The sequence below is a fragment of the Elephantulus edwardii genome, unplaced genomic scaffold, assembly GCF_000299155.1.
Source record: "Elephantulus edwardii isolate Elephantulus edwardi_28Jun2011 unplaced genomic scaffold, EleEdw1.0 scaffold00113, whole genome shotgun sequence".
Classification (NCBI taxonomy): Eukaryota; Metazoa; Chordata; class Mammalia; order Macroscelidea; family Macroscelididae; genus Elephantulus; species Elephantulus edwardii.
In genome coordinates this window covers 7,652,948-7,663,336 of record NW_006399863.1, presented here as the reverse complement: position 1 = coordinate 7,663,336, position 10,389 = coordinate 7,652,948, and the positions used below count along the sequence as shown (strand labels likewise).

Here is a 10,389-nt window from a genome sequence, read left to right as displayed (position 1 = left end):
TCGCCCGCCGCCCGTTCCGCGCAGCTCTCGTCGCCGCCGCTGCCGCCGGCGCGTCCGAGGAGCCCAGCATGGCCGGGCCGGGCTGGCTGCTCCGCGCGTCGCGGGGGCCCTGGGCGCTCCTGACCGCTGCGCTCCTTTTCGCCGCGCTGGGGGACGTGGTGCGCTCCGAGCAGCAGATCCCGCTCTCCGTGTAAGTGCCGAGTTCTCTGCCGCCGAGGAGGGGACCCGGCGGACCCCCAACCCGCGGTGCCCAAGTTTGGGAGGCTGCAGGTGCGACTGGGCAGGACCTGCTGCGGGCGCCGGTGTCGCCTCTCGCACCTGCGGTCCTGGTCGGGGGTCGGGCGGTGAGATTGGGGTGGGATGCTCTAGTCCCCTCCGTGAGGTGGGAGAGCGGGACCTGGAGAGGATCACCTCAAGTGTGCCTCCAACTTTGGAGCCCGTTTATCTGATCTAACTTACACAGGTCTTTAATTATCCCCTTTGCAATCCCACTGTCTCACTTATTTTTTTTGGGGGGGGGGAGAGAAGATTGTATCCCACTAGTGTTTGCCAGGTGTTGCCGGTCTGGGTGACTGAATGCTCAGGCAATTACTGAAAATTAAACCCAGTGGTCTTTCCTGAGAGCCCGAGGGTCTGTGCGGTTTGAACTAGGAGACCCTCTTTGGCCCTTGCCCCGCGCTCTGCAGTTTTGATGCTGGCGAATTCTATGAAGGCGCCTTTTCTTACATTTACCTCCCAAATACAATATCGCCCTGTTTCTCCAGCCCCAGCCCCCTGCTTGGGGGTGCGTGCGTGTTAACTATGACACCAGGTTTACATTTTCTCCCGTGCCCTTTCCTCCCTGTAGGGTGAAGCTCTGGGCCTCGGCTTTTGGTGGGGAGATCAAATCCATTGCTGCTAAGTACTCGGGCTCCCAGCTTCTGCAAAAGGTAATGTTTCAGTAGCAGGAAGTGATGATTTTTTTTTCCCCAGCACAGAAAATGGAGGCAGATTTAGTTTTCCAAACAAACGTGAGCCCAGAGCAGCATCACTTATCTGAGGTGTCCCTGATCCCCGCTTTCTTGGCATTGTACTGTGCAGTGACTTCTCCCTACCAACCGGTTATTTTTAGATGACACTTGATTCTAAATACAAAGAAGAGCAGGGTACTCACTCCGCTGTCCTGGCTGGGGCTCGGTTTGAGTGTCTTAGCACAGCTCTCCTCTCAGTGTCGGCACTGCTGTTTCAGTGTGAAAGCAGATGCTCTCCTGGCCAAAAAAATACTAACTTCATCCAGGGGGCAGAAGCAGTGCCTGTTTTCTGATGCCTTTCACCTTGCGCTGGAGGCATGAGGTTCAGTGTCTCAGAGAGAGAGATGCTGCCCTATTGTTTGTCATCCCTGCAGTTGTACAGTCCCATTATTCCCCAATCATCTAGACCCAGGGCTGGGATGCATTACATCATTACAGATAAGGAGAATGAATGTGGTTATCTTTCCACTCAGCTGCACTGCCTGTAATAGCCTATGAGAGTAGTCTACAAACTTAAGAAATTGGTCTGCGTCCATATAATTCTGGAGAGTAATGAGAACGGAGAATTGATTATTGGGCCGTTATCAGAAGCTGCATCAATTTTAATTCAAACAAGAAGCATTACGCTTTAAAAAAACATTGTGAGATGTATGGTTTCTTCCCCTTCCTTATTTCAAAGAACTACAGGCAAAAAATGGAGTGGAGAGAAGAGATTAGCCAAAAGAATTTCAAGTTAGCCCATCAACAGGATTAATCCAGATGTTCTGTCAGTGATAGAAAACAAACTGGTCGTCAGGGGATTATTTGCTGAAAGTGGGTACACGCAGCTTACATTGTTAACTTTTAAGCGTTTTTTAAATGTGATTTTGGATCCAATGTGCCATCTGTGTTATGCATGCTGCCAGGTAACCCAGTGCGTATTTCCTTTATGATATTCCACTTAAAGAGTAGCAATTTGGGGGACATTAAATGAAGCAGTTTTGCCACATGAAATCCAAATACCGTAATAAAGCATCAGGCCAAAATAAAATGACAGAAGTTATTCTGGCTTAAAATTTCCAGGAGCCATATTCTTTAAAACCTTGACAAGATTTTTTAAAAAGCCCCATGACTCTTGACTAGCTTGGCAAGGTCTCTCAACTTTTTTATTTAGGGAGCAGTGCATTGCATTGCAGGCAGTTCATAAAAACTTGAGGCTGGAAGGTGCTTTTGTAGAAGATAGTGATTTGCATAGCTGTAGCTCACCTGAAAAACACAAGAATTGTATTTTCTAGGTGTTCTTTTATGCTGGACAGAGCCTTACCTTGCTTGCGCAATTTTTGCCTGTGTGTCTTAATGACAAGTAAACCTCTAGAACTCTCATATTGCTTGTGCATTTTCTTCATGCTTTTAAAAGAAGAGAACATTTTTTAATAACTTTGAAAAACTATTTCTCATCTGCGAGTTGTCATTTAGTTGCAGCAACTCTGGTAATATCCCTTTAGATCTTGTGAATTTTTTTGGAAGGAGGGTTGGTGATGATTATATATTTTCTATCTGACATTTTGCAGGAACTCATGGAAAATGCCCTCTCCTTCTCTGAAGTTAGTGTGCACGTACACACACTCACACACACACATACACACACACACTCTTAGACTGAACAAAACCCCATCAACCCTATTATTGGAGTCTATAATAGCAAATTAGAAACCACTAAAATGCTTCTCTTACCTTCTCATCAGCATCCTTTTCTGATCCTCAATTCACAAGCCTAGCTTTGTCATGGGTGCGGCTTGACAATTGTGTAATTATTTCCAGCTGTTTATGGCTTTGTTGTCATTTCTTGCTACTGCCTGGCATTTTGTAATCGGATGCCAGGGGAGAGTAAGGTGTTACTTACCATTAGGTTCCAGGGGATGTATTGGCTCTGGCACCTGAATTGCAGTGGATTGCCACAGGGGTCCTGTACAGCCCCCATGACTCTTGACTGGCTTGGCAAGGACTCTCCCTGGGTGATGGGTGGATTGTGTTAGATAATGCAGGGAGCATTTTGTGCAGGTATCTTTTGCCTGTCTTGGTCTCCTGCTTCCAAATGTGACTGTATTTAAAACTTAGCCAGGAACATTGACTTAGACAGCTCAGAGTATGAATGGGAAAAGACCCGAGGTGCTCAGAGTGTGGGAGGCATAACCTCATTCAGAAAAACACAGAGACAGAGGCTTCTCTCTCACTTGTTTTCAAGTTTCTGGCCATTTGCATGAGGTTTCCTGGGAATTACTTCTCTAAATCCATGCTGTAGCACTTTTCCATCACATCACTGTACTTTAAACAAGATGCTCAGAGAATGAGGTAGAGAACTTAGTTAGAAAATGCATTAGCACTGTGTTAAGAAGATGCAAAAAGGTGATGATACCATGTTGCATAAGAGCTGTAATTGTACTTTTAAGGCACGGTCACTTTAACTTGATTTTCGGTGAAGTGTGTTATTTGCCATCATATAATTTTACCTAGTCTGTGCTGTTTCTTGTATTGACACTGCAGGTTGTGAATCAATACAGTACGTTCATTTTTAGAATGGGAGTTCAGTAATTTTTGCAGTAAGGCAAAAACTTTACCAAGTAGTTATTTTGGATATAAGTTAAGTAATAATTGGTTGTCTATTTTAAGGTCTTTTGGAGCCTGGTAACACTGCCATTTTGGTAACAGGTTTTTATTAGGTAACATAACTGGGAATCACATTAGTACTGCTGATTTCATTAATATCAATACAAACATTTAACATTGTGCCTCATTGTCATGGTCTTAGAAGGAAGACCTTTTCATCACTTGCTTCTGTCTCTAACGCTGTGGCTTTTACCCCCTTGGTTTATAGTAATACATTAGGTATTCAGTGCTAGAGCTCCGTGCTCTTTTCTATAAGGAACCTGTGAGTTCCTTAAGAGGATCCCTTTGATGTCACGAAACATCACAAGCCATGCTTCAGCACAGTTGTGCGCTCTCTGTCCAACATCAAGGTACAGAGGACTTGTGAGTTGGGTGAATCTGGGGAGGTTATACACTTGGCACACAATAGCGGGCCCTGTGCAGGGAGTGTGTGTGCGTGCTGCTTCCTGTGACTCCTGCCTGTCTGAGCTGGCAGAACCGCAGGCATTTCCATTCACTTCAACTTTTAATTAACTTTCCTATTTGACATATTCATGCCAGTCTTCAGTGTGCACTATCTTCTTTTTTCCCCAAAGAATGAGCTTTGTTTGCATTCTTTGGGGGAGGCAGAGCTTTATTACTCTGGATAGCAGGAGAAGCAAGCTAGTGGGTCTGCTGACCTAGGCGGTGAAACCCGGGAGCTTGACACCTCTCACATTCAAAATAAAAGGCATGTTTCTCATTTCATCCTCCTCGGGTAAGAATTGTACAGGAGCTTGCTTTTTATTCCACTCCCCCCCCCATTCTATTTAGGCGTGTGCTCAGGGAGTGAATGTCCATGGGAATGAAGGGTGCCAATCGCATTTTCCAGAATTGTGCTGATAAATTACACAATGAAAATGCAGGTGATGTAGGTCCGTACCATTCAGGCTAGGGAAAAATTGACATTTTCCTTGGATGCCTCAGACAGTGCTTACTGAGCATGTACCTCTTGGAATGTGCAACCAGGCTTTGCGTTGTTGGTTTTTTTTTTTTTAATTTATTTTATTGGGAGGGCAGCTTGAATAGGTGAACTAGAGGTCTCTATCCACAGGTCACAGTCAGCAAAGTAAAAGGTGGATTCTTGAATCCATTTTGATAGTTGGGACTGTTCATCAGTGTGGAAATTGATGGTTGGTTGAGTAGTGGAACAGGAGTATTCACATTTCACAAATTTGGTAGCAGTGCTGTGCTACCCCTGGGAAGCTGGACATGCTACCAAATGCTTCTGTGGGAGAGGTAGTGAACTTGGCAGTGAATAGACACAGTTGCTTACCCTCCTGCAGGATTTATGCATTCATCCTGTGCTGTTTGAACACACAGTGTAACTTCAAATGACTGGACTTTTCCCTTGTAGATTATTTTTTAAAAAGTCTTGGTGTCTCTGAAGTGACAGTTCTCAGTCTTTCAGGGCAATTTCTAAGTCTCATTAGGCCAGTCACAAGGACATTACCAGATAGGATAAACCAATTAGCATTCAGTTTCTGCTTCTTATCCAAGAATGATACCAAATTGCACTTAGAAATGCATACATGGTTGCTTGCTTTCCAGAGAAAGTATTTTTGTGTATATCTGTGTTTGTGTGTATTTATTTGCCAAGTTTTTGTGTGAGAGTCTTTGTTATCTTGCATATTTGTATATTCCCCCACCTTCCTATTTTGCTAAATTTCTTTTCTACTCGGTATATCCTACTTTGATTTTTCTCTCTTTTAGGAACTGCTGCAACCAGTATCGGTCAGATTAACAAATACTAATCAAGATTAAGGGAAGAGAAAACAAGAGCCATGATTGTCTTGTCAAGAGAGAGCGTTAGGTTTTTATTTCCATGTTGGCCATCAATTTTGATGTATTAGCAAGATGACCTCAGGCTGGCTTTGTTTATTTATTCCCCCCCACCCCCACTGTGGAGTTTACACTTTTGTGCCTTTGGGTAAACACATGAATAAATGCCTAGTTGCCTAATATTTATTAAATCGACCAGACACGAGTGAACACAATGCAGTTTTCTTGTTTGTGTTTGAAGACATAGCCTTGTATCGGGATGAACAAGAGCCCTCAAAGTGGCGGACTGTTCCCCTGTACACCTGTGGTCATCCCAGCTGCAGTTGGAAGCTTCCGTACAGGGAAGCGCAAGTGTGAGCTTTTCACCTTTTTCAGTCATTAATTGATCCTCATTTGGTATTTAGGGCTCCCACTTACATTGATTGATACATGATGTGCCGTGTTGGGCTTCCCAAGAAGCATGCATTTTCATTCAGCATGCTCTGTGTCGAGTCTGTCATTAATCTGGATTTGCAATCTAGATTTCCTGGATGCCAGAAACCTCTGGTCTTTTCTTCTATCCAGGTTTGCACCTTCCCTCAGAACAGAGCCTTTATTTCAGGAGGGCTCCATCTTCTGCAGCTCCAGCACTTGCTGAAACCACCTCCCAAGTTGAGACCCATAGCATCTTCTAGACAGAAGCCATTAACAGATTATGTGTTGCCTGGGACATAATGATTTGCTGTAGATAAGACTGGGTGGGAGGGGGGGAGAATTAAATAGATGTAGAATACCAAGCTATGAATTAGCTTATAAGACATGGAATTTTGCCCTCTTTTTACTGTCATTTTTAGACATGAGACATAATGGCCTGTGTTTCATCTTGAGTGACTGCGGTGATGCCTTTGTGCATCATTCTGTGAGAGGAAAGGTTCCTAATGTCACGCTTCTGGCAATACTGATAAAATCTTCATCAGCCCACAGGCCCATTAAACAAATCTTAGCATCTCTGACACGGGGAGAAACTGGCCTTGTGTGCAAGGGGAGGGTGCTTGATTTTTCTTCACTTACTGGCTAACTCCATCTAAGGTGGTTGTTCCTAAAACGTAAAGTGGGGCTCAAAGATCACTTTACAGTCCAGTCCTCTAGACTGTGCTACAGCCTACCTCTGTCATAGTAGGTATTTGTATTTCTTGTGTGTTTTACAGGATGTCTGTGTGTATAGCCAACCTGACAGTTTTCAGAAGAAAGTTATTTTACAACTATTGCTTTAAAAGGGGTCCATCAAGTTTTTAAATAAATGGTAAGCATTTCAGTTCCCATTTGCTTTGAACAATACTGATTGGTACCTATTCCAAGGCTCTTTAAGTAAGGGATCAGATTTACCACTTGTATTTAATGTATATGTTGCCTCACTTCCTCAAATCAAGATTATGAAAACAAACAGCTTGGAAGTCAAACTATTAATAGGCATTTCAAGGCCATGTTGAAAAGGAGAGTATTATCTCTTGACACGAAATAGATGGCTATTTATTTCTTCACTTTGTGCTCTTTGGATTATTTATCTAGGTTCCTGGTATTGGAAAGCCATACTGTCCCAAGGTTAAAAGAACTGTTATCTATGTAAGTGATCTGGGCAGCTGACTGGGGCAGGGTTGTGAAAGTGGATTCACAAAACAGACTTGTGGGTATCCTGTTCAGGTGAATCAGCTGCCAGTTGATATCCAGGCTTGCAAATGTCATTGCCATTCTGCTTATTGAGTTTGTGTGTATATGTGTGTGCACGTGCCAGTGCAAGTGGATGCTGCTCATCGTGGACTATGCCACATGTTCCCCGCTGAGGCAGAAACCAGGTCTTGTCCTCTTGGGGTGCTAGAAGACTGACGTGAAAGAGCAGGCAAGGGTGCTGGGGGCAACCGAGTGGTCCTGTCCACCAGGCATGGACTTGTCCACCTTGTTGGCTTTTGGAAGCAGGGAAGCACGTTATTTGTGGGACCCAGTCCAAAATGAAAATGTGAGCACCCCTCATTAATAATAATTAAAAATTTCAAAATGGTGACAGTTGTTATGTGTCATTGAGTCAACGACAACTCACATGAGCAAGAGCTCTGAACTCTGCCCTGTCATGAGCCAGTCTCATTTTCTCTGACACACTTACCCCCGTTACCATAGTCACTGTGTCAGTCCATCTCAGCTAGGGTCTCCCTGTCCTGAGATGACCCTCCACTCTTCCAAGCATGATGTCGTTCTCTAAGGACTGATTCTTCCTGGCAACATGCCCAAAGTATGTGAGCTGGAGCTTTCCAATTCTTGCTTCTAAGAAGCAACCTGGTTTCACTGTCTCCAAGGTAGACTTGTTTGTTCTCTTGGTGGTCCATGGTACTCTTCTCCAGCACCACAGCTCAAAGGCATCAGTTCTGTCACCCTTAGTCATTGTCCAGCTCTCTTATGCATTCTTATCATGATACATACATAATGATATTGGAGAGGAGATTGAAACTATCAACAGCCTAACCTTGCTTGGATCCACAATTAACACCCTTGGTACCAGCAGTCAGGAAATAAGGAGATGCATTGCACTGGGCAAATCTGCAGATAGGGACCTCTCCAAATTATTGAGGAGTAATGATGTCAGTTTGAGGACCGAGGTGCATCTGATTCAGGCCATAGTCTTTCCGATCACTTTGCTATACATCTGAGAGCTGGACATTGAATAAAGATGACAGAGAAAGAATTGGTGCCTTTGAGCTATGGTGTTGGAGAAGAGCACTGGACATCCCATGGGTGGCCAAAACAACAAACAGATATGTCTTGGAGAAAGTGCAGCAGGAGTGCTATTTGGAGGCAAGAAAGATGAGGCTTCACTTCACATGCTTTGGGCATGTTGCTTGGAGGGGCCATTCCTTGGAGAGTGACATGATGCTGGGAAGGGTGGAGGGTCAGTGAAGGAGAGGAAGACCCTCAACCAGGTGAATTGACACGGTGACTGCCGCAATGGGCTCTTATGTGTCAGGAAGTATGAGGAAGGCACAAGATAGAACAGAGTTCAGATCTTTTGTTCATAGGGTGGCGATGAGTCATACTTGCCTCGATGGCACCTAACAACAACAACAGTTTCATTATACAGTACCACCTACTTCATATGTATATATGAATGACATAGATTAGGGAGCTATAGATAAATGCTGACTAAGTAAATAAGCAAATGAATTGATGACTAAGTGAGTTGAGTGCTAGTGATTTGCATGTAGGAAAATGATGGGGGGGCCCTCTCTTGGAATCAGGCACTTCAGAAAAGAAGGAGAGCACAGAAACGTTGGCATCTCCTAGGACTTGCCCCATCTGGTCAGCTCCCTTCTTGAGGGCAGAGGAGACACCCAGTGGGGCTAAACCTTGCTGTGTTTACCCTGCCTCCTCCCTGCTGTCCAGTTAGTGGATCAGGCTGAGGAGCATGGCTGTGTCCGTGTCATAGCCCATGATAAGGATCTGTGCATGCAACACTCCCCACTGTGGGGATTTTTCCAGAAGCCAGGTACCCTCTTGGACAGTATTCCAGACATTACCTCTTGAGGATTCTTCCTGTTTGGCCTTAGAGAATTCTAGACATTCCAGGTAATAGCCATATTGAAAACCAGTCATGTTAAGCAAAGGTGGTAAACCTCTTCCATTGAAGAGGGTAGAGGATGGTGATATGATAGGTGGGGCTTGCTGTCTTTCACCATCTCACAAGAGGCTTTAAAGGGCGGGGAGCTAGCAGGCTGTGCTTTTTGACTCTCATCTTCAGAGCTGCTCTCATCGTTACCACTTCCTTATGAAACCTCCCTGTTAACTACCTTTTGGCCCTTGTGCATCTGTTGTCCTTAAAGATGTGGAATGAGCGAAACTGTTTTGGGTAAGCAGAGATACCAATGCTTTGCCATCATGGGGCTTCATTTTTTATATTGTAGCAGCATAACTTTGAAGAGTTGTTTGTACGTGAGGCCGCGATAATCAGCACTAAAGTCAGTCAGAAGTCAGGAATGACAGGAAAACATGCATGAGGGCTAGTGTTTCTCTTTGCACCGAATAGTTTAGGAAAATACCAAAGAGCCACTTGTGTCTGTAAATATGTCAGTATGACAGAGTCTGAAAATTCGCCAGGATCGTAACTGCTCAGGTAAACAAGAGAGTGTTGATTGGGGCTGTATTGGAAGGAAAGGGATATTTTTCTTAAGAGTGTTGAGAAGGAGCAAAACAGGCTCTGTATTCACCCTTTCATGACTAAATTATTTTTCTATGTCAGTGTGTTTGTTGATATGTTTTGTGGTTGCATTTTTTTTTTCATAAGTAGTGGAAAGTGAGGAAACCAAGAAGAACATTTTTTAAGAATATGGTTATGTGTGGTCAAGTAGTAAGGAACTTTGCTGCCAACCTGAAGGCATGTGGTTTGAATCTACCAGTTGCTCCTTTGGGAGAAAGATGGGTAATTTCTCCTATATGATTTACTGCCTCTGAAAATCTGTTGGAGGATCCACTATGAGTTGATTCTGACTCGATGGTAACATAACAACAGCATCTTGTGAGATACACGTGTTTCAGATGGACTTTGGTAGTTGGGTTGGTGGTTGGCTGGTTGAATCCCTTTGCAGATTGATGCAGTTGTACAGGTCCCCGCCTACAGCTGGGATGTTGTTGTTGTTGTTGTTATGTGCGTCGAGTCGCCTGCAACTCATAGCGACCCTATGTACAACAGCCCTAAACTCCGCTCTGTCCTGTGCCATAGATTAGGGAGCTATAGATAAATGCTGACTAAGTAAATAAGCAAATGAATTAGTGACTAAGTGAGTTGAGTGCTAGTGGTTTGCATGTAGGAAAATGATGGGGGGGGGCACTCCCATCCCAATTATCCCAATCACTGAATCAATCCACCTCATAGAGGGCCTTCCTCTCCTGCTCTGTCCCTCCACCCTCCCAA

General features: G+C 44.3%; 1 protein-coding gene across 1 annotated transcript in view; it reads left to right on the top strand.

Moving 5' to 3' along the window:
- Positions 1-6: 6 nt before the first annotated feature.
- CACNA2D3 (calcium channel, voltage-dependent, alpha 2/delta subunit 3) overlaps positions 7-10,389 on the top strand; it is a 1,138,585-nt gene continuing 1,128,202 nt past the window's right edge. Inside the window, exons 1-2 of the mRNA XM_006892223.1 lie at positions 7-190; positions 848-929. Coding sequence (XP_006892285.1) covers positions 69-190; positions 848-929 — 204 coding nt within the window. The 5' untranslated portion in view covers positions 7-68. The remainder of the gene's footprint in view (positions 191-847; positions 930-10,389) is intronic.